The sequence below is a fragment of the Camelus bactrianus genome, chromosome 9, assembly GCF_048773025.1.
Source record: "Camelus bactrianus isolate YW-2024 breed Bactrian camel chromosome 9, ASM4877302v1, whole genome shotgun sequence".
Taxonomy (NCBI): Eukaryota; Metazoa; Chordata; class Mammalia; order Artiodactyla; family Camelidae; genus Camelus; species Camelus bactrianus.
The window spans coordinates 5,982,920-6,005,729 of NC_133547.1; the positions used below are offsets into that span (position 1 = coordinate 5,982,920).

The 22,810-nt window shown below is 48.6% G+C and overlaps 2 protein-coding genes and 1 non-coding gene across 10 annotated transcripts in view; 2 read left to right on the top strand and 1 right to left on the bottom strand.

Moving 5' to 3' along the window:
- The window catches only part of VRK3 (VRK serine/threonine kinase 3), a 33,857-nt gene extending 27,698 nt beyond the window's left edge, over nt 1–6,159 (top strand). For 3 of the 6 annotated variants that reach the window (XM_074371021.1, XM_074371023.1, XM_074371022.1), the window contains one exon: nt 877–6,159. In XM_074371021.1, the coding sequence (XP_074227122.1) occupies nt 877–1,025 (149 nt within the window). In that variant the 3' untranslated portion in view covers nt 1,026–6,159. The remainder of the gene's footprint in view (nt 1–876) is intronic. The other 3 variants (XR_012509343.1, XM_010947006.3, XM_010947007.3) reach the window with 2 other exon arrangements.
- A 1,124-nt stretch (nt 6,160–7,283) lies between these two features.
- On the bottom strand, nt 7,284–12,867 carry SIGLEC11 (sialic acid binding Ig like lectin 11). 3 transcript variants are annotated; one of them, XM_045510731.2, is made up of 9 exons: nt 12,705–12,867; nt 12,252–12,383; nt 11,813–12,097; nt 11,567–11,614; nt 10,793–11,050; nt 10,417–10,701; nt 10,081–10,177; nt 9,688–9,754; nt 7,284–8,112 (listed from the first exon to the last, which is right to left on the bottom strand). In XM_045510731.2, the coding sequence occupies exons 1-9, from the start codon at nt 12,850–12,852 to the stop codon at nt 7,939–7,941; spliced, it is 1,494 nt and encodes a 497-aa protein (XP_045366687.2). In that variant the 5' UTR covers nt 12,853–12,867; the 3' UTR covers nt 7,284–7,938. The 3 variants fall into 3 exon arrangements, with proteins under 3 accessions (XP_045366687.2, XP_045366686.2, XP_010945434.3); XM_045510730.2 differs by having other exon boundaries at nt 11,813–12,016; nt 12,252–12,635; XM_010947132.3 differs by having other exon boundaries at nt 12,252–12,635.
- Nucleotides 12,868–20,890: 8,023 nt separating this feature from the next.
- TRNAT-AGU (transfer RNA threonine (anticodon AGU)) lies at nt 20,891–20,963 on the top strand. The gene has a single exon. It is a non-coding gene; the product is annotated as a tRNA-Thr (tRNA).
- The last annotated feature ends 1,847 nt before the right edge of the window (nt 20,964–22,810 follow it).

A 22,810-nucleotide genomic window follows, 5' to 3' on the forward strand; every position in this document is an offset into this window, starting at 1 on the left:
AAGAACACACACACACACACACATATATGTAACTGAATCACTGTGCTGTACACCAGAAATTAACACAACATTGTAAATCGACTGTACTTCAATAAAAAAAATAAATAAAATAACTCAAACCAAACTGAAATGTGTAACATGAAAAGTTTCTGTCCCTCCCCACCCCCTTCCCAGTCATACTTTCAAAGTAACCTCTGTTAATATTAGTAGTATGGTGAGTATACACGCTAGGTGCGCCCTACACGCAGCTTGGTCAACATCTTGCTTTTTTCATTAATTAACGTTGGGGCTGCTGTTCTGTGTTGTCACCCATAGATCTGTCCCAGCCTTTTTTTTTTTTTTAAGTTTACAGATACGTTTCTCATTTAATTTTTATTGTGGGGAAATAAACATAAAATGTACAATTTAAACCATTTTAAAATGGCCAATTCCATGGCATTAAGTACATTCACAGTGTAGCACAACCGTCACCTCTTTCTAGTTCCAGAATTTCTTTATCACCCCAAAAACTTTTTTTAATAATTGTTTGGGGGGTAGGTAATGAGGTTTATTTGTTTCTTTTAATGGAGGTACTGGGGAATGAACCCAGGACTTCGTGCATGCTAAGCACGTGCTCTACCACTGAGCTGTATCCTACACCCCTCCACAAAAGGGTTTTGATGAAACAAGATTGATGTTCATGCTACCATTCTCCTGTTGCAAATGTTTAATGTTTTCAAAAACAAATTTTTTTTTTCAAATCTAAGTGGCTGTGGCAGTGCCAGGCATAGAGGATGCACTGAGCATGTGGGCACCGCTGTTGAGAGCCTCTGGGTTCAGCCCCCCAGGCTCTGGGTCCGGGGCCCCTCTCAGGCCTCTCCCATCTCTTGCCCACAGAGACCCTGCAGGAGTACTTGAAGGTGGTGATGGCCCTCAAGTACGAGGAGAAGCCGCCCTACACCGCGCTGAGGAACAGTCTGGAAGCCCTGCTACAGGATCTGCGGGTGTCAGCCTACGACCCCCTGGACCTCCAGATGGTCCCATAGGTGGGTTCCGGTGGGGAGAGTTGGTGAGTCTTAACCCTTCCCCCTGGCTCCCCACGCTCTGCCATTTAAGGTTTATACCCCAGGGACCAGCTTCCCAGTGAGATGTTGGGTTTTTCCACAGGGTTCTTAAACCTTCCAGCCCCCAGGAATCACAGCAGGAACTCAACTCAAATTGGCTTTAAGGAAAAGGGGGAATGATTTGCTATTGTTGCTAGAAAACCCAGAGTGGGAAGCTTCAGGCATGACCGGATTCAGGGCCTGGGGGTTAGCACCAAGATGTTGTCTGTCTCTCCCCATCTTTGTCCTGTTTTTCACCCCTCCATCCCTCTCCGCATCCACCTGCAGTCTCTCCCCTTTCCCCTCACATGCAAAAATGCGCTGCCTCTGTGCCCTCTGCCTCACCTCATTTTTCACGGCACGGTTTATGTTGCAACTCTTCCATTGCGGGGATAAAGGATGCTCTTTATAACCAGTGGCTAGACATGTGCTTGGCGTCCCGGATTTTGGTCATACAAACAATGTGGCCTTGAACCCCCGGCTGCACAGGCCTCACCCTGGTGTGCACATGGGTCCGCGGATGGAGTTTGTACTTTGAGAGAGATCCCCAGATTGCTCTCCATCGGGGCTGTACTCACTTACCATCCCCTTAGCACTGAGTGAGTGCATATGGAAACTTTCAGAAGGTCAAAACGAAGCTAAATTCACTTTACGGCAGATTTTGGTGAGCTGCACAGATGTGTTCCAAAGAAAAGGTAACCCCAAGGCTCTCGCCTATACGTGGGATTATAATTTCTCTCATCCTGGCTGGCTGGATTCAAAGCACAGCGTCTGCCCAGCTCAGGGGCTCTCAGATGGAGGCGGTGTTCCCCCAGGGACCGTGTGGCTGTGTCTGGGGACACTGGGTTGTCACGCCTGGGGAGAGGTGCTTCTGGCATCTCGTGGGTTGAAGCCAGGGATGCTAACATCCTACAAGGCACAGGGCGCCCCCCTGTCAGCAGGGCCGCAGTTGAGGAAGCCACCCCACGTGCCTCTTGGCAGGGTGGCAGTGGTCCTCTTCCTGTGGGCACCTTGATTATAGGCACTTCCTCAGTCCTGAAACCTCTACTCACATCCCAGCCCTGAAAATCTGTGTGTACAGCTCTTCACATGGTGCCTGGGCACAGAGTGCTTCAAAAATCCAAGGTTGTTCATTTGTTTGTTTGCTCAGTAAGCTAGTAGGCGCCCTGTGTTAACCACAGGCATTCCCTGAAAGTGAAGGCGTGACTTCCTTCACCTGGCTTGTCCCCCTCCCAGTCTCCGTGCCCCCAACTGTCTGAGAGACCTCCGGCTCCTCCCACACCCCTCCCTCCCCATCCCATCCCTGCAGGCAGTTGTAAGTCCCTTCTGGACCATTTCCTCCAGGGCTCTGCCTCCACCCTCTGCCCAGATGCCCCAGAGTGTGGTTACTGGTCATAATCACCGGCTGGCCATGAGCTCTGGGATGGCCAGGTCACCTCTGTCTCTGCATCTCTGTGTTTCCTGCAAGTGGCCTGGCTCCCGGACACTCCACCCATATCTGCCGAGTGGGGCGAGTCCACTTCTCCCGTGGGTGCTATTCTGTCTGACAGTACCTCCTCGCCCACCCAGTCCTATTGGAAATTTAAAAACTTGAAACCAAACAGCCCCTTTTAGGATCATTATAGTTTCCAATCTGCTCGCCCTCTAGGAACCACTTTACTCAGCGACAAGTTTTCCCCTTGGTTAGGAACCTAATGCGCAGATGCTGCTTAAGAAGCCTGGGGACCTGAGGATCATCTTGCCTCTGCCTGTGGCAGCTCCTTGCCCTTGGCCCAAGCCCGACCTCCCCTCAGAGGTCAGGCCAAGCTCCATCCCACCCCAGGACCTTTGCACTTGCCATTCCCACGGTCTGGGACAATTTTCCTCTTCACATTTGCTGGCTCCCACTCATCACCACCTTCTCAGATAGGCTCCCCTCCCCATGACATCTCCTGTTTTCTGCATGATCCTTGTCTCTTTCTGGAGGGAGATGTGTGTTTAATCTGTAGTGTCTCCACCCCTCTCCTCCAAATTGTATGCCTAGCAAAGGTTTCTGGTTCTTCATGCTCATGGTGGTATCTCTAGTCCCTGGAGACTAGAAAGCTCTTATCACCCAGTAGGGGCTTAAAGGCATGCCTCGAATGAATGACACTAACATCGATTTTTATTGTTTTCCAGAACTTTCAGCCTGCAGTTTGAAATAGGAAAAGAAAAAAAAAAGGAGACATGTGACTCAAGGCCTGCTGTAGAATCATAGATAAGATTCTAGAAAGATCCCTCGAATTTGCATTCCTACCACTTCTTTAGGTGACCCTACTCATCTGTCTCAGTCTCAGGGAACCCAGCAGTTAGGCTTCGGATAATGTGAACTCCCTCCTTTCAACAGGCCCACCCTTCAGCTGCTATCTGCTGTCAGCCACTGGGGTTTTGGACCGAGAAGACCCTCAGTTCACAGACAGGGGGGTGGGCTGGCCCCCTCACTGAGGACCGTGCCGTTGACATCCCTGTGTTTTGACAATAAACTGCTTCATTGGAGCTTGGAGGGTCGAGTGTCTGCAAAAGAAGTTCCTTTTGGAAAAATTTAGCTCTTCTTTTCCCTATCCATTCATACATCCATCCATGCCTTCAACCTTTCATCCACCCATCCACTCTTTCATTCATGTAGTCACACTTTCAGGCAGACACTGATCCATCCATTCTTCCACTTCTTCATCCATCCATCCATCCACCCTCTCATCTATCCCTCTACCCATTCACCCCTCCCTCCCTCCATTCGTCCATATACTTGTCCATCCATCCCGCCACCCATTCATCCTTTCCTCCGTCCGTTCATTTACCACTCATTCTCCCACCCACTAACGCTTCCTCTCTTCCATACATTTATCCTTCCTTTTATTCAACAAATAGCAGGCATTTCTGGAGTGCGTGCCCTGTGACACTTATGGTGCTGCACAGAAGATCCTGGCAAACCAATCATACACAGCAAGGTCCTTGACCTTTTGGAGCCCACAGTCAAGTGGAAGGAGACAGTATTAAAGGAGACGACTTGGGATCACAACCAGCACTCTGAAGAAAAAGCACAGACTGTGATGGAGAGTGAGGGGCCTCAGGACGGGAGGGCGCCTTTGGGGAGAGCCCAGACACAGACAGACCAGGGAGGAGGCCGTAGGATGGTAGCTGGAGAAAGGCAGGGCCTCGGGAGAGATTTCAAAGGCAGGCTGGCCAGCAGCAGGTGACAAGTAACTAGGCTGGGAGGGATTAAGAAGGAGGAGAAGACAAACACACCTCCTCGAATTTGACCTTGGATATCTTCAGTCATCTATCATACTTTGGGATGGGTAACCAGAAGCCGGATAGGGGAAGAAACTGCTCTGAGATGCCCTGATTCTCTCCCTGCTCTGGGGATGGAAGGAGATTAGCAGACTGATGATCATTTCCTGGATGGAAAGGAGTATTTCCAGAAGGAGATATTCCTTAAGAAGAGAGAAAACCCATCAGAAAATCTCCTGCGTACAGCCCCTCTGTGTTCACGAGTCCACAAAAGAAGAGGGACGTCAGCCGCCTTGCAGACCCCCAATCAAGCAAGAGGGATGGTCACAGTCAATGCCTGCACCTCCCGAACGCTCGTCCCCCAGCCTCTGAAGGAGGAGGGTGCTGTCACTGGCACCAGATGAGACTCACAGGGCCCAGGAGAGTGGGAGTGACTCCCAGACCACCATGCAGCTGACGGTGGCTGGACCCCATCCTCTATTCCATTCCCCCCATCTCTGTCCCCAGCGTTAATCAGATGCTTGTGGTGCTGATGCTGTGGGTGGGTTTTGGGGGGTTTTTAATCATTTTTATTGCAGGGCACCACAGAACCTTCAGGAAACTCAAGTGTGAGACACGTCTCCAAGAGGAGCCCCTGCAGGCAGCTGGAAAGGACAAATCATTTCCCTTCACCTGTGAAATAGTTTTCCTGTGAAAAAGACTGGCTTCTAAGGCTATTCGTTGCAAGTAAAATCCATTCTGGATGAGACCTCGGACACAGCAGCAAATGTTTGTAGACATTCTTACTGATGCTAAAAAACAAAATTCAACTCGGTACCTTTTTTTTTTAATTCTTTGTAGGGTTTTTTTGGGGGGTGGGGGTAATTAGATTTGTTTGTTTTTTTTAATGAAGGTACTGGGGACTGAGCCCCGGACCTTGTGCGTGATACCACTGAGCTACGCCCTCCCCACAGCTGAGTATATTTTAAAGATCTTACTGGCAGCATCCTGTCGAGCAGGTAGAAAGATTTGAAGATCTGTACAAAATGAAAGACTTAGAGGCAGAAGGGAGCAGGAGTAAGAAAGTTCTAGTAGGCAGAAAAGCAGGTTGGTTATTGCAAAGTTGCTTTCCCTTAGGGGATGGCAGGGGTCTGGCAGGCAGATGACTTAACTAGTTCTGATCAGGCGACTCCTGATTGAAGTGTTTCAGACGTCTTTTCTGGGAGAGCCAAAACTGTCATCAAGTCTTAGTTTGGTGATGGTGGGACTTGGCATAAGCGACTCCATGTTGGGCCTGTGGTCTTATTTTTAACACTGAGTTGGAAGTTAATGGGACAAGCAATTTTGCTGCTTTGATGGGGAGTCTACCAATACAAACTGCGATGGGTGTTTGTGAAAGATGTTTATTCAAAGTGAAAACACAGCAGGAACGATGCCACAGGAGGCCTTGGCTGCCCTGACCATTGCTACATGCTGCTGTTCAAACTGCATCTGATGTCTTTTCTAGTGACACTGAAGGAGTTGTCAGGAAATTTTCCTTTACTATTTGAACTGAGCAGTTAAAGTCTTTTTATGATCTGTTGCCACTCAGTATTCTTTAATTCTCTCTCATTCAGAACCTCAGTGGTTTGCAGTTTATCAAGTCGAGAAGAACCCTCTGTTTATTTTTTTTTTTTTTTTTTTGGAGTCCTGCAATTATTGGGTATAGTTCCCTGTGCTAAACAGTAGGACCTCGTTGTTTATCTCTTTTATATATATTGTAATTAGTACCTGCAAGTTCCAGACTCCTAGTTTATCCCTCCCACTCTTTCCCCTCTGGGAACCATAAATTTGTTTTCTATGTCTGTCAGTCTGTTTCTGTTTTGTAAATAATTTCTTTTATGCCATTTTTTTAGATTTCACAGATAAGTGATATCATATGATATTTGTCTTTCTCTGTCTGACTTACATCACTTAGTATGATAATCTCTAGGTCCATCCTAGAGTTGCTGCAAATGGCATTATTTCATTCTTTTTTATGACCATTGTACATATACATATGCCAGTCACCTGTCGATGGACATCTAGGTTGCTTCCATGTCTTGGCTATTGTAAGTAGTGCTGCTGTGGACATTACGGTGCATGTATCTTTTTGAATTGGAGTTTCCTCCAGATACATGCCCAAGAATGGGATTGCTGGATCATATGGTAAGTCTATTTTTAGTTTTTTAAGGACTCTCTGGTTTTCCATAGAGACTGTACCAAATTACATTCCCACCAGCAGTGTAGGAGGGTTCCCTTTTCTCCACAGCCTCTCCAGCATTTATCATTTGGGGATTTTTTAATGATGGCCATTCTGGCCAGTGAGAGATCATACCTCATTATAGTTTTGATTTGCATTTCTCTGATAAATAGTGATATTGAGCATCTTTAAATGTGCCTCTTGGCCATCTGTATGTCTTCATTGGAGAAATGTCTGTTTAGGTCTTCTGCCTATTTTTTGGTTGGATGGCTTGGTTTTTTGTTACTGAATTGTATGAAATGTTTGTGTATTCTGAAAATTAAGCCCTTGTCAGTCACATCATTTGCAAATACGCAATAAGTTGTCTTTTTGTTTTGTTCATGGTATCCTTCACTGAGTGGACACCATTTTTCAAAGTCATTGATCTTGCAGAGATGCAACATCATACTGAAAAATGGCAAAACACAATATGCCACAGAAGATGAAATTACGTGCTTCAAAAGTTGTTAACTTTATGCAATACAGAGTCCCTCTATTGGCTCATAATGCTGATGTTGGACGTGTTTCCCTGTGAATGGAAACAAGGGAAAAAATTAAAAGGACACTCAATGGAAAAAAAAGAACAAAATAAGTTGGATGTGACCCCTGTAAAAACTATATACAATGTAAATAGAACCCAGACTGGTACTGCAGGGAATTTTATAAGCAGATTTTGCAAAAAGAAAAAAAAAATGTTCAGGAGAACTAAAATATCAATGACACAGTTTTAGGGAAAGAGATCCCCTGTCATTTATTTCAGATCATCCGTGATTGATTGTGGGGTCTGGTAAAATACACAGGTTGGGTTTCCAGGGAGCAGACTCAGAGAGAGACCAGGGTGCAGCGTGCTCACGAGGAGGTGCCCCAGGGGTGGGTCCCTGGGGAGGGGAGGGGGGCAGGTGGGGCAGAGGGACGAGGCGCTGCAATGCAGCCCAACGACTGCCTCAGCCAAGAATTTGGGGAGCTCTGGAGCTAGAACAGCCCTGCAGAGTGTCCCCCATTTGGACCAGGATGGCCAGATCCTGGGAAGAGGTCTGACCTCAGACAGGGGGCTCTCTGCCCAGTCCCCACTGTGGGACACTTTACATTCATAACTGCCTTGATGCCCCACGACCACCCTGTGACTTAGGTTTATTGTGTCCATTTGACAGAAGGAGAGACTGAGAAGTGAAGTGACTTGCCCAAATTCAGGCTCGTTATAGGTGATGGGGCTGAAATTTGAGTCTAGTTCTGCCCATCGCCCTGCCAGTGGGATGCCCACACACAAGTTGGTAGCGCATTTACATGGAAAACTATTCTCTTGGAAATTGTCCCTGATGTCTTCCTTCCTGGAGAGCTTCCAGCAAGAAGTTGCCGGATTTGGGGTGGTCATTTACAGATCTTGAGCTCTGTGTATTCGGTGGCGCTGGTGGCCTCCTGGTCCTGAGGCTCCCTTGGCCTCAGTCCGGGGAAACTGAGGGAGGCGTAATGGAGCTCCTGTTCCTCCTCCACTGGGTGTGGGTGGTCCATGGTGCTGCCTGGCAGACACTCGTACTGGTGACCCTGAGTGGAAGGGAAAGAGGGGGTCATATTAAGATCACGGGGGCTGGAAGAGAGCAAGGAGGGTCCAAGAGTGAACGTGGAAACTGAACATTGAGCCTTCCTCCATTCATTCCAGACACTGGCTGGGCCCCCATTCATTCATTCATTCATTCAACAAATTCTTGAGAGTAATCAAGTTGGTAATCAATTTCCAGTCTCCTGGATTCCTCAGGACAATCTACTCAGGAGACACTATTTCCCCATTTTTCAGGTGGAGAAACTGAAGCTAAGGAAATATCCTCAAATCACACATTTACTCATTGGTAGCATCAAGTATCATGCCCAGGTCTTTCTGACTCCAGTGCCTGCTACCTTATGGAACAGTTTTCCATGCCAGGTGCTGGATATTCAGTGGGGAACAAGGAAGGCATCATCCCTGACCTCCTGCAGCTTACAGTGAGGGAAGCAGATGTTAAAGTAGTAGTCAATTATATTACTATCTAATTGCAAATTGTGATAGTATAGGAGTGGAATGGATGGTGTGAGAAAGACAGGGATTTCCTCAGACCTGGACTGCTCTCAGGGACCACTCAGCATTTCAAAGGTTCAGGCAAACACAATCATCAAATTTCATTATGAACCTTAAAATCAAATAATCTTGTGCCAGAAAGGGTTAACTTTGCCCACGGAAGAGTTTGAGCCCTTGTCCCCAGCACCTGGGAGGGAACCTCTAAGCCCTTGAAATGTCCTGCCTGACAAGAGTGTCTTTGTTTACCTAGACCTTGGCCCACACCAGAGGGTCTATGTAACAATGTGATAGATGGTCGGGGACCTTGGGTCACACAGTATCAGTTTGACCTCTGCAGGGGCTGGAGACTAAATTCAGCCACATGAGCAGAAAGCCATGCCAACGTGACCAACTCCCATAAAAACTCTGGACATGAAGTCTCGGTGTGCTTCCCTGTCTGGCGAGACCCCCTACATGATAGCACACATCATTGCTGGGAGATTTGACTGCACAACTCCCCTGGGAGAGACAGCTAGACACTCACGTCTGGTCTCTCCTGGCCTCTGCCCCACGGGCCTTTTTCCTTAGCTGATTTTAATCTCTATTCTTGTCCAGTACTAAACAATAACCATGAGTATAAAAGCTTTCAGTGAGTTCTGTGAGTCCTCCCAGTGAGTCATTGAACCTGAGAGTGTCTTGGGAGCCCCTGAATTTGGTAGTAGACAATAATTATTTGGGAGCGATCCCTGCAGCATCTGTCCTGGGGAGGAGAGGTAGGAAGTGGGGGAGAAAGTGGGTCAGGGGTCCGGGGGGAGGGGGATGGAGGTGTAGGGAGGCGCCAGTTGGAACTGAACGCAGACGGTAAAATGGACTGGCTGTGGTGGTCCTTATCTCTGCGGAAGGAGACAGAGAGCAGAGGGGAAGGTGCCTCCCGTGTCACTGGGCTGGGTGACAGTATGAATAGGACGCAAGAGCAAAAGCCTGTCTGGGGTGTGAAGGTCGTCAAAGTCCTGGAGAAGAGTGTGACCATGGCTATCCCAGGGAGGTAGCCAGATTGGGTCCCCAGGGACAGAGGGCTCATCACTCACCTGGGAGGTGGAGGGGGCATTCTCTTCAGCTGCCACTCCAGGGGCCTCCTTCCTGAAGGTCTTCACCCTGAGAAGGGAGGCCAGGACCTTTCAGCAGCCTGGCTGGCGCAGAGCATGCAGTGGGATCACTATTTCCCCCGCTTAAGAGGCCGGAAGGGCTGACCAAGGCCAGGAGGCGGGGGACATGCCTCATATCACGACTTTCATCAAGAGAGCCGGCGCCCTTCACGGATGGCTGGGTTGGAGGGGTGGGGACGGACCCTGCTCTGATTCTCTGACCCAAGGCCCAGTGCTCAAGACCTCTGATTCCTCCAGCTGGGGCTGCCTGGATTCCAGGACTTGGGCCTCTTCCTGCCCCCTGCACTTGCCCTCCCTCCCAGGGACGACACTCACATGAAGAGGATGAAGCAAGAACAGAGACTGAGCAGGCCAGCGATACCAGCTCCCTCGACGGCCCCCAAAACGAATCCTCCCCAAAGCTGGGGCTTTCCTGCAGACCAGTGGGGTTTAGGGTCTCCCCTCCAAGCCCCAGGACTCCCATGCCCCCTCCTCCTACAGAATTTGAGCTCTCATATTCTTGGGCCCCTAAGCCGCCAAAGAACAGGACTCTGCCCCTCCCCTGCCACCTCTCACTCCCTCCCATCCAGGCCCCTTTCCTCCCAAGCGTCATCTTCTCCAGGATGGAGATGTCTTTTCCCCCAAGCCTCTGCCCCCAACCAGCCCCCTGACCTGGCAGCAGCAGGACCGTGGCGCTCTGGGCCCCATGGACATTCAGGGCTTCGCAGCTGAGGCTGAGGCCGGAGCTGAGCCCCTCACTGAGGCTCAGGGAGCTGTTGGCCCAGGGCCCAGCCGACCTAGAGGTGATCTTGAAGGAGGCATTGCTGATGGTCCCCTCCAGTAGCCCCTCCCCCAGCCGCCAGCGCAGGGAGGGGGCTGGCTGGGCTCGGGAGGAGCAGCTGCAGTGCAGACCCTGGTCCTCCCAGGAGCAGGAGGGTCCCAGCAGCTGCGGGGGGTCTGCGGGGAGGGGGGAGAAAGGTCAGCGTGCCTCTCCCCTCCATGGACCCGAGTGTCCTCTCCCGGGGTGTCTTCCCTCCTCCCAGCTCACTCTGCACGGAGAGATGCAGGGAGATGCCCAGGGAACCTCGAGGGTGCTGAGCTTGGCAGGTGAATTTGCCTTCATGGTCCGAATCCACCCGGGGCAGGAGCAGGACCCCCGGGTTCGAGGGCTGCGAGGGGCTCAGGGTCCGGCTCCCGCGGGCCCAGCTCAATATGGCTGGGGGGTTGCTGTCAGCGACACAGACGAGGCGCAGAGACTCCCCTTCCAGGACAGAAAGAGATGAGCCGTTCCCCAGGTATTTCAGTTCTGGAAAGAGAGGTAGAGAGAGACAGAGACAGAGACAGAGAGACAATAGAAAGAAAAAAAAACCCGCGAAATTCAGTGTAGTGACATTCTCTGAGGCCAGAAGGAGGAGGCTAAAATCGGCTGCTCTAGTGCTTAGCATGCACAAGGTCCTGGACCCAATCCCCAGTACCTCCACTAAAAGAATAAATACTTCTAATTACCTCCCCTCCAAAACAAACAAACAAACAAACAAAAAAAAAAACCCTGGGAAAAAACCCCACAGAGCTCCTTAAAAAACAAACAAAAATGAAATAAAACTGGGTGCTCCGAAGATGGGGGTACTGTTCTAGTTCTTAACCTGGGTGGTGAGTACCATGGTTCACTTGGTGGTGTTTCCTCTACACTTGTATATTTGACCAGTTTGACCAGTTTGACCAATAGTCTTTGCACGTAATGAAGGGTAAATGTAAAGCACCCGAGTGAATAGGACCTCCCACCTCTGCTTTCCCTGCACATCACCACCACCCACTGTCCTACCTGTGCAGTTTCCTCGGGAGACGCTGATGCTCAGGTTCTGGGGAGCATCTAGGACAGAGAGAGGCAGTGAGGGAGGGAGTCAGAGCTGACTGTTCCCTGCTTCCCTCCCACCTCCCGCCTGCTACCCGGACTCTCCCACCCCCAAGAGGCCCAGAAGCAAAGCAGAACAAGACCTACGTCTTTCCTATAGTACCTCCCAGCCCCCGGCTTCCCCACTCCCCACAGGCACCCTGGTCCCGCACTCACAGGACACGTTGAGCATGAGGGTCCCCTCCGAGCTCACGCCAGCCCTGGGGAAGGTCACGCGGCAGGTGAGGTTGGTGCCGTGGTCCTGCGGGCGGGGGGTGAGCAGGATCTCCGAGGATTTATAGGCCTCCGAGGCCAGTTCCAGGGGGTGGAGGGCAGCCCCGGTCCAGGAGATGCTGGGGTGCGTGGCTCGATCACAGGCTCCTGGCAGGGAGCATGTCAAGTGAGTGCTGGAGCCGGCCTCCAGGGGCTCCTTGGCGTGGATGTCGGGGGTCCAAGACAGCGCTGGAGAGGAGAGAGAGAGAGAGGCCAGACCCCACAGGGGAGGGCCGTGCATGCCCAAGCCTGATCTGACCATGCCCCACTGTTTCCCATGAGGGGCAGGGGCTCCAGCCCTCCCACCCACCCCTGTTGTCTGTTCCTGGGGACCACTCCATACCTGTGACGTTCACAGTGAGCAGGTTGTCTGTGTAACTGTGTCTCACATTATCTCCTCTCATCAGCCGAAAATAATACTTTCCACTTTCCTGTTTCTGGGCATCTGTGATGCTCAGGGAGCAGTTGTTGGCCCCTGGGTGGCCAGAAAGGTAGAATGCAATATTGGTCTTCTTTTTTGCTACACTGAGTGGATTGTTTGTGGCCACGAGAACATCCGCTAGGGGTTTATCCCTTTTCCGGAACCAGTAGCCATAAGCAGGTGTAGAGTCGTCCCAGCCGACCCGGGGGTAGGAGACTTCGCAGGGCACGAGGACGCACAGACCCTCCTGCACTGTCACCGATTCCTGCACTCGCAGCTGGTACTGTGGACCCTTCTGCAGGGACCCTGGGGGACACAGAGGCTCAGCTGCAGCTCCAGCCCCGCCCTGCCTCCCTCTCCCCACTGCCCACTCACCCGCCCACAGCAGGGGCAGCAGAAACAGCAGCATCTCCACATTCAAGGAACGGGGCTTGTCCGGACTGTCTGGCTTCTGGACCTGCCTGTCTGTCCCCGAAGGAAGCTCCAAGAGGAAGCTTCTGGGGGAGAAGGGGGTAGTGACCATCCAGAGATGAGCAAAAGAGGAACCCCAGAGCTGCAGATGTCTGAGAGATTCCCCCCTTTCAACTTCTCTTTTCATGGAAACAGCAGGGTAGAAAGTGGTTGCGGGGCTGCCCTAAACTGAGAAGCAGCCATCCTGGATCAGCCAAAGGGAGGGCGGTGCCGGGGAAATAAATGAGAAAGGAGCTCCAGGTGAGGTGCTGGAGGCAGGGATTCCCTCATCCATTCATTCATTCATTTTCCAGGCAAACATCTGTTCCACGCAGAGGCCAAGGACAGAGGAGGGCATGACCACCCAACTCCCGCCCTCAGGGCCTCACCTCCTGTGACCCCAAATCCAGCACCCCCCAGGCTCTCCAAGGACACTCAGCCTCCCTGCACCTGGAGATTGTCATACTAACCGAAGTAAGCCAGAAAGAGAAAGAAAAATACCATATGATGTCACTTACATGTGGAATCTAAAAAAATGACACAAATGAACTTTTTTACAAAACAGGAACAGACTCAGAGACATGGAAACCAAACTTATGGTTACCAGGGCGGGGGTGAGGGATAAATTGGGAGTTTGGGATTTGCAGATACACACTACTAAATATAAAATAGATAAACAACAAGGTCCTACTGTCTAGCACAGGGAACTATACTCAAAACCTTGTAATAGCCTATAATGAAAAAGAATATGACAAGGAGTGTGTATATGTACATAAAACTGAGATCACTATGCTGTACACCAGACACTAACACAACATTATAAACTGGCAATACTTCAATTAAAAAATATAAATAAACAAAATAATGAAGTAATTTGTTTAAATGTTAAGAAAAAAAAAAAAACATGACAGGTCCAGAGAGAAAACAGGAAAAAGCTTTCTCCTGCTTTTTTGTCCAAGGTACCCCACATTTTCATCTTGCCAGGGGCCAGCCCGTGATTAAGGCGGCTCTGGGGAGAAGCTTCCAGCCTCAGATACAGCGGACAGGAGAGCGTGGCCTGCCCTGCCCCAGGGCGGGGAGTTGTGGGGGGTGCTGGGTGGATGGGCGACCGTCTGTCTCCTGAGAGTGGGGACAACACAGGAATGAAGGAAGCAGATCTGGGGCCACTCTGCTTGTAATGAACCCAGCTCCTCAAGTGACTGACTATGCATGTAGTAAAGAGTTAACCTCACCCAAAGAGGGGTGTGGGCTTTGCCCACCTCCTGGAAGGGAACCTGAAGCTCTCGGCACGTCCTACTTCATTAAACTATCTTCACTTACCTGGAGCCTCCAGCCATGGGCTCTCTCTCTGTCTCTTTCTCTCTCTCTCTGTCTGTCTCCTGAATAACTAATGCCTGTGTTAATACCGACCAGAATTCTCAGACTTCTTAATCAATAGAAATTGATAAGAGGCCAGAGGAGAAATTTTTTTTCTTGGGGAAGGCTTTTATTGAAACTTGTGCTGCAGCAGGAGGGAGCAAAAACAAGTTAACAGGTTCCCTCGTTCTCTTCCTGATGGGGAGGGAAGGCGTGAGCTGTTCCCTTAAATGCGGTGAGGTTGGGGGTGGGCCGGGGATCGGCTGCAAGGGTAGCTTAGGCGGTCTGCCCACCCCACGGTGGAGCTGTGTGCAGGGATCATGCACAGTGCCCTGCTTTTTTTTGCTCCCAGCCCCTCAAAAATGGCAGTTGGGTTTTTGGTCTTTGTGAATCTCGTTATTCATGATTTGCCCCAACTGTGCGTGCATGCTGTTATTTTTCATCCCTTATAGTTTCTTTGTATTCTGTTGCTGGGAGACATTTGTCCAAGCATCACAGCAAAGGGTCCCAGGTCCCAGCCTATCTCAGTGTGACCACCCTGTACTCATTTCCTTGGGGCTGCCCTAGCAAAGTACCACAGACCAGGTGGCTTAAAACCACAGACCTTGACTGTCTCCCAGTTCCAGAGGTTAGAAGTCTGAAATTCAGGTGTGGGCGAGGTTGGTTCCTGCTGAGGCCTGTGAGGGAGCCTCTGTTCCCTGACTCTCTGCCAGCTTCCAACAGCCATGAGTGTTCCTTGGCTTATAGGTGATGCTCTCTGTGTGTCTTCCTGTCTTCCCTCAGTACGTGCCTGTCTCAGTGTTCAAATTTCCTTTTTAAAAAAATAAGAATATTGGTCATATTGAATTTGGGCCCACCCTAATAACCTCACCTTACCTTGATCACTTGCAAAGACCCGATTTCCAAATAAGGTCACATTCACAGGTACTGGGGGTTAGGACTTGAACACCTTCTTGGGGGGTGCAATTCAACCCATAAGAGACCCCTGATAAAAATGCTGGAAACCAAGGTTTATACTTTGTACATGTTCTCAAACATCATTGCTGGGCATATCTGTCAGCTTTGAGTTGCCATAAGATACCAAACTCTGGGCGGCTTAAACAAGTTTTTCCTTTGCAGACTTTTTTGTGGGGGGTGGGTGGGTGCAGGTAATTAGATTTATTACTTATTTTTAAAAGTTGGTGGGGGTAAATAGGCTTATTTATTTATATTATTTCATTTTAACAGGGGTACTGGGGATTGAACTTAGGACCTCTTGCAACTCAGGAACTCATGCTAGGCATGCACTTTACCACTGAGCTATACCCAACCCCTGTCTTGGTCTGTGTCCTTCTCTTTTGGCGGGGAAGTAATTAGATATTTTAAATGGGGGTACTGGGAATTGAACCCAGGACCTCATGCATGCACTCTACCCGAGCTCTACCCTCCCCCTACATCCTTTTGGTGTAATGAAGAGTGTCACAGTTTCTCTGAGTTCTTTAGTCCTTCCAGTAAATCATCGAACCTCAGGGTGCCCTTGGGGAAGCCCCAGAACAGTCTGTTTCCCTCTTCAGACGGTAGTGAGGAAAGCCACAGTTTCCCTAAGTGGGGGCAACATTGCCGCTTGCCTGCGTCTACGGAAGCTGCCGACCGGCCCTCGCGTTCTCCGGGGCGCCCCCTGGTGGACCCGCGGTGTCAACTCTCGAAGAGCCCAGAGCTAGGCTGGGAAGTTGCTGACCAGGAAAATTGCCGAGTTCATCACAAATACATAAAAAGAAGTGGGACAAATGCAATATGAAAATGCACAAGGAACGCATCAGCTCCTTTTCATCTGTAATCAGTTCCTCATTTTACTTCTCAGTCATATGTCTCTCCAACCTGAGGTGACCTCACTTTTAACTAAATGGTCCCAACTGGTACCAAGCTGCCCATTCCTCCTCTTACCTTGCAGCTCTGTGGTCCACATCCCGGCCTAGACCCCATGGAGAGCAGCCCTCGGGGGCAGACTCTGTGGGGAAGGACCACCAGGACTCTGCTTCTGACTCAGTCTCTCTACCTTGTCTTGGTCTGAGCCAGTTTTCAAATTTCTGCAGAATTGTAAAACAGGCCCCTAAAACTTCCCTTCTTTCCAAACAAGTAAACTAGTCATTGCTTTTTCAATAGATGGCCAGAACGAATGAGGGTGGGGAGGTCACTGGTAGGATTCCAGTGACCCAGGACCTCCCGATATGGACCACTTAGTAGGTGCTGAGGACCACAAAGTCACCCAAGTCAGGAACCCTCTTCTTTCTCCTCTGTGGGACACATCATAGCTGCTGAAAACTAGGTCCAGTTGCCTGGAGACAGGGGTCCACCCTTCCCTAGAGAAATAGTACAGTAGAGAGTCTACCCCAGGACTCAAAATGATAACACCCAATTGTGTGTGTGTAAGCTTGTGTGTGTGTGTGTGTGTGTGTGTGTGTGTCAACTTGTGTGTCTGAATGTGTCTGATTTGCATGTCTGTGTGCCTCTTTGTATTTGAGTATCTGCCTGTGGGAGTGCATGTCTCATCTCTGAATGTGCATTTTGTACTTGTGTGTCCAGATGAGGAGAGGACACTTGTTTGTGTGTGTGCGTGTGTGTGTGTGCTCATATTCAAGGCATTTGAAACCAGCCTCCTAGGCTGATATTGAGAGGGACCATACCTATATTGAATTTTTTTTTTCTAATGGAGAACTGAGGATTGAACCCAGGACCCTGTGCATGTTAGGCATGTGCTCTACCACTGAGCCACTGAGCTATTCCCCCAAATACTGATTTTTTTTTAATCAGTACCATATTAGGGATCATCATTTCTGGAGCATCAGGAGCCATGAAAGTGTTTATAAGCTGGAGAATTGTGCTTATAGAGATGAAAATATCAAGTGATGCTGTGGCATCCGTTCCCGTCATAGAAGCCCCGGGAATGCCTCGCCCTCCACTGTCTCTCATTCTGCGCAATGAGGATCATTCTAGTCTTGAAACAGGTGTCTATACACCTGGTGGCACTGACAGCAACCTGCCAGTCAGGCTGAGGGGGGCCCAGGAGAGCCAAATCCTGAGCCCCTCACAGACCTCGAACTCTGGCATCCAGGAACTACTCCAAGTGGAGTAGGGGCATAAAGGTGAATTCACCTGTTGAGTTCCGGTACATGAGCCGGGGGGCCCCACAGGCTTGGAGTCCACAGGTGGCTTCCCCAGACCCCTTGCAGGGTCTTGGCTGTGCTCCGGGGGGCAGAGGATGGACAGGGAGGAGCTCAGACAAGGTGTAGGGTTGGGACCTCTGGACTTCTGATGTGGCCTCCCCCGGGGAAAGACAGAGGGAGTGATGAGGAGTGGGGCTGAGAGTGTGTTTTCTCTCTCCTCCTACAGACAGAATCCAAGAAAATGCTGCCTTCTGGGTGGAGGATCAAGAAGACAGTGTATCAGGGAACTATGTTCAATATCTTGTAATAACCTTTAATAAAAAATGAATATATGAATGTATATGCATTCCTGGGACATTGTGCTGTACACCAGAAACTGACACATTGTAATTGACTGAACTTCAATTAAAAAAAAAAAAAAGACAGTGTATGTGATGGGCTGAATAATGACCCCTGGAGATGTCCAGGTCTTAATCTCTGGAACCTGCAAATGTGTTACCTTGTTTGGCAGAGGGACTTTGCAGGTGTGATCACGTTAAGGCTCTTGGGATGCAGAGATTAGCCAGGTGGACCTTCAATGTAATCACAAGTTTATAAGAGAGAGGCAGAGGGAGAGTGTCTAGGTCAGCAGCAGAGAGCACGCTTAGCATGCAAGAGGTCCTGGGTCCAATTCCTAGTACCTCCATCAAAAATGAATAAATAAACCTAATTACCTCCCCTGCCAAAATTTTTTTAAGAAAGAGGCAGAGGGAGCGAGGACTATAGACGTCAGCAGGAGAGACTGTTATCACTGCACCACCAGAAACTGCAAGAAACAAGAGATTCACTTCTAGATCATCCAGAAGGAACCCATCCTGCTGACACTTTGATTTTATCTTCATGAGACTCAGCTTGGACCTGTGGACTCCAGAACTGTAAGAGAATGCATTTGTGTTGTTTTAAGCCACTGACTTTACATCAAAGCCCTGCTCCCTTGAGAAGCTCTAGGGGAGAATCCATCTCCTTGCCTCCCGGTCCCTCCTGCCATCTTCAAAGCCAGGGGTGTAGCATCTTCTCTGTCTTTATCTTCTCCTCCATCACGTGAACTTCTCCTCTGTGTTCAAGTCTCCTCTGCCTCCCTCTTACAAGAAAACTTGTTGGTTACATTTAGGGCCCACACAGGTAATGTGGGATAATCACCCCATCTCAAAATGCTTAATTTAATCACACCTGCAAAGTCCTTTTTGCCATATGCATTAACATTTACAGGTTCCAGGCATTAAGACCTGGATATTTTTTAGGGCTCTGTTCTCGCACAAGTATATTGCATGATTCCATTTATATGAAGTATTCAGACTTGGCAAATCCATAGGGACGAAAAGAAGATTAGTGGTTTCCTGGAGCCGGGGTAAGAGGGGTTGGGGAGTGATTGCTTAACGGATACAGGGTTCCTGTTTGGGGGTAGGGGGAGCGGATGGAAAAGTTCTGGAGCAAGATAGTGGTGATGGTTGCACAACATTGTGAAGGTACTAAATGCCACTGAATTATACACTTTAAGGTGGTTAAAATTGTAGATTTTATGTTATGTATTTTTTATTGAAGTAGAGTTGATTTACAATGCTGTGTTAGTTTCAGGTGTAAAGCAAAGTGATTCAGGCATGCATATATATATGTTCTCTGTCAGATTCTTTTCCATTATAGGTTATTACAAGATGTTGAATATAGTTCCCTATGCTATAGGTCCTTGTTATTTATTGATTTTATGTATAGTAGTGTGTGTCTGTTAACCCCAGGCTCCTAATTTATCCCTCTACCTCTTCCTTTCCCCTTTGATAACCCTAAGTTTGTTTTCTATGTCTGTGAGTCCGTTTTGTAAATAAGTTCATTTGTATCATATTAGATTCCACATAAGTGCTATCATATGATATTTGTCTTTGTCTGACTTACTTCACTTAGTATGATAACCTCTAGGTCAAGTCATGTTGCTGCAAATGGCATTTCATTCTTTTTTATGGCTGAGTAATATTCCACCGTGTATATATACCACATCTTCTTTATCTATTCATCTGTCCATGGACATTTAGGTTGTTTCCATGTCTTGGTTATTGTAAACAGTGCTGCTATGAGCATTGGGGTGCTGCAATCGGTTTAACAAACAAACCAGGATCTTCAAAGTGCTTTACAAATATTAACTCATTTAATGCTCACAACAACCCTATGAAGTCCATGCTATTAGTCTCATTTTATAGCAGAGAAAACTGAGGCACAGAGAGGTTAAGCAAGCTGCCCAAGGTCACACAGCTGGCTCGAGTGCTGTCCTGTACCAGACTAGGCAGAGAGGCCTCCCTGTACTGGCCAGGTCGTGAATTTGGGATCTTGTCTGTCCTCCCCCACCACGATGTGAGCTCAGGGAGGGGGCCTTCATCTGGCGCACAGAGGCAATTAATGAACATTGTGGGATGAAGAAGGGATGAGTGGGTATCTGAGGATGGCCGCATCCCTTCTTGACCGCCTGAGCTCTCCTGCCGCGCTCTGCTTGGGGAACTCTATTCCTCATCAGGGCTTATGGTCCTGGTAAACCCCATTCTCGGAGCTAGAGGCGACACGAAGGAAATTACGGGCTTTGACCGCCTGAGTTGAGGAAGTAGCAAAACCCACTCACAGCGGGGCACCGGCGCCACCTGGCGGCGAAGTCCTGCTAAAACAGAGCCGCGGGGAGACCCTGAATGCCTGCGATGGGCGAGGTGGAATCTGCATCTGAAAGGGAGTTGGTATGGGTGTATTAAGGGGCGATTGTCTGAACCACTGCCGTCTACCAATGGCTTCCAAACTTTTCTGACCATGATGCACAGCAAGAAATCATTTCATATCAATACAGTTTCACGAAATATCACCCTGTAGTACATCGTATTTTGTACTCTATTCATATCTTTAAAAACCGGTCAGAATCCTTTATATTGATTCCCAACTCGATAACAGGTGACCACCTGAGCCGTTTTTCTCAGCTCACAAAGAAATATTATGATGGAGAAAGAGTTAGCACACAGTCCTGGCTCCCACCGAACCCCGGGTGACTTCTCTCCACATTTGTACTGATTCTCAGATCCAGGGTTGACACCCCTGACTTCCAGATAAGGAACCTGGACTCAGAGAGGCAAAGACACCTGTTCAAGGGCACACAGCTCAGATGTGCAGTTCCGGCTTTTGCCTTATTTCTGGAGGAGAAAAAGCACTAAATTCTCCTAATTTCACTGTTATTGAGTCAAGTTGAATGTAGTCTTTTCTCATGTTTGCCAATAAGACTGAGCTGCAGTGGGCTGTGGTTTTTTTGTTTGTTTGTTTGTTTGTTTTTGGTTTTTGTCATGTACAATGAAAATGATTGATATTCCAGAGCTGGGGCTTAAAATTGCAAGTCTTCAAGTGTAACAGAACGAATCTGAGATGGATAGTCTGTGTCTATTCTCATTTGATCAAACACACCATCCCATCCCACTTAAATATATATGAAGGTGGCAGATAAAACGTGAAAATCGTCTTCTGAGCAATAATTGTCAAGGACTGCATATGTCCAAGTGCATAGGAATGCCAGAACCTTAGAGGGGAGTTACCACTAAAGATGATTTGACTTAAAGGGGAGGGTATAGCTCAGTGGTAGAGTGTATGCTTAGTATGCATGAGGTCCTGGGTTCAACCCCCAGTGCCTCCATTAAAAAAAAAAAAAAAGTTTTTTTTTAAAGGAGCATACTTAAAAACAGGCTGCTTGCTCTCCAATATCCCTTTCCCCTTTCCTGCTTACTATAACAAAGTTATAGTGATGGTGACTTGGCTTCAACTGTCTTGAAGAGGCTGACACTTTAGGAGAATGGTCCCCAAAGTGCAGGCCCCAGACCAGCATTTTACAGTGTCACTGTGTCACCTGGGCTTTGTAAGAGAGGCAAGTTCTCAGGCTCCATTCAAGACCTACTATATTGGAAACTCTGGGACACGCGGCCCAGCAATCTGTGTTTCCAAAAACCCTCCAGGGGATTCTGATGCACACTCAAGTCTGAGGACCACTGAGCTGGGAGATGCAGAGCAACAAGAAGGTGGGAACCTAGGTCAGTGGGTAACCTCAGCAGGCAGGGCCGTCCTACTCCCTGCCCCATCTACCAGCGTGGATATTTACATGAGAAAAATCAATCTATCTTACCAATGCCTCTGTTATTTGGTCTTTGGTCAACCAAATCAATATTTTAATCAACAATATATTTAAATACACCATTTTTTTAATTGAAAATTTTAGGCATACACCTCACAACCATCAGGGTGGCTACTATTAAGAAGGAAAAGGAAAAGAATAAGTGTTGACAAGGATGTGGAGAAACTGGAACCCTTATGCACTGTTGGTGGGAATATAAATGGTGCAACCACTGTGGAAAACAGTTGGGCATTTCCTCAAAAAATTAAAAACAGAATTACCATATGACCCAACAATTCTACTTCTGGCTGAACCTTGAGAACCTAGAATAGTACCCCATGTAAGTGAAATCAATTTTTTTTGTGTCTGGCTTATTTCACTTAGCATGATGTCCTCAAGGTTCATCCACGTTGTAGCATGTAGAATTTCCTTCCTTTTGCAGCTGGGAGTACCCTGTAACCTAGCTCTAGACCATGAGATGTAAGCAGAAATCTGAGTTGGCTAGGCAAAATTTGACCTCCTGTCTCAAATTCAGATACAATGCCTGGAGCTGTGGCATCCATCTTGTGACCATGAGGGAAAGGCCAAAAGAATCAGAAAGACCTTGGCTACAACAGCCACCTCCCTCTAGACTTATGTGAAAAAACTTAACCTCTATGTGTATGCCACGGTTGGTCAGGTCTGCCATTACCGGCAGGCGAAAGCATTTATAACTAATACCCTAGGTCAAGTTACATCACCTGTCTCCCTAGACAGAATGCAGGTTCCATGGTGGCAGAAAATGTAACTTTGTTTTCCACTTGTATACCCAGCCCTTCCCCTTCCAGCCAGTGCCCGGCAGAGACCACATAGGTAGAACGAGTGTTTGAGAATCTTCATCCAAAATCTAACAAGAATATTGTCCTTCGGGGCTAACTGAAATTATCATGCAAAGCGCTTAAAATAATGTTCAGCCCATAGTAAGCCCTCAACAAATAGATGGAGCTGAACATCTCTACCATGGTTTCCAGGCCACCTCCGACTTACCTCCCAATTTTCCCTGGGAAGCTTTCCTCAGCCAGCTGCCTCCTCAGCCTGGGGTACCCCACAACTCTGTTGCAGCCATCCTACCCCTTTCTGTTTTTGGTGGGTGTGACAAGCACCATGGGGAGGTGGCACCTTTGGCTACTCTTGCTTTCACTGTCTATGTTAAGTAATAAACGGCCTGAAGCAAAAAGTGGGTGTTGTATCTTCACCAGTTCAATGAGACCCGTCTTGGCCTTGACCGTGTGCTTGGCCATCAGTATTATCTGTTATTTCTATTATTATCATAATAATATGTCTTTGGCCTAAGGCTGCCCTCCCCGTAACCTCTCCTCTCAAAGACGAGACACACG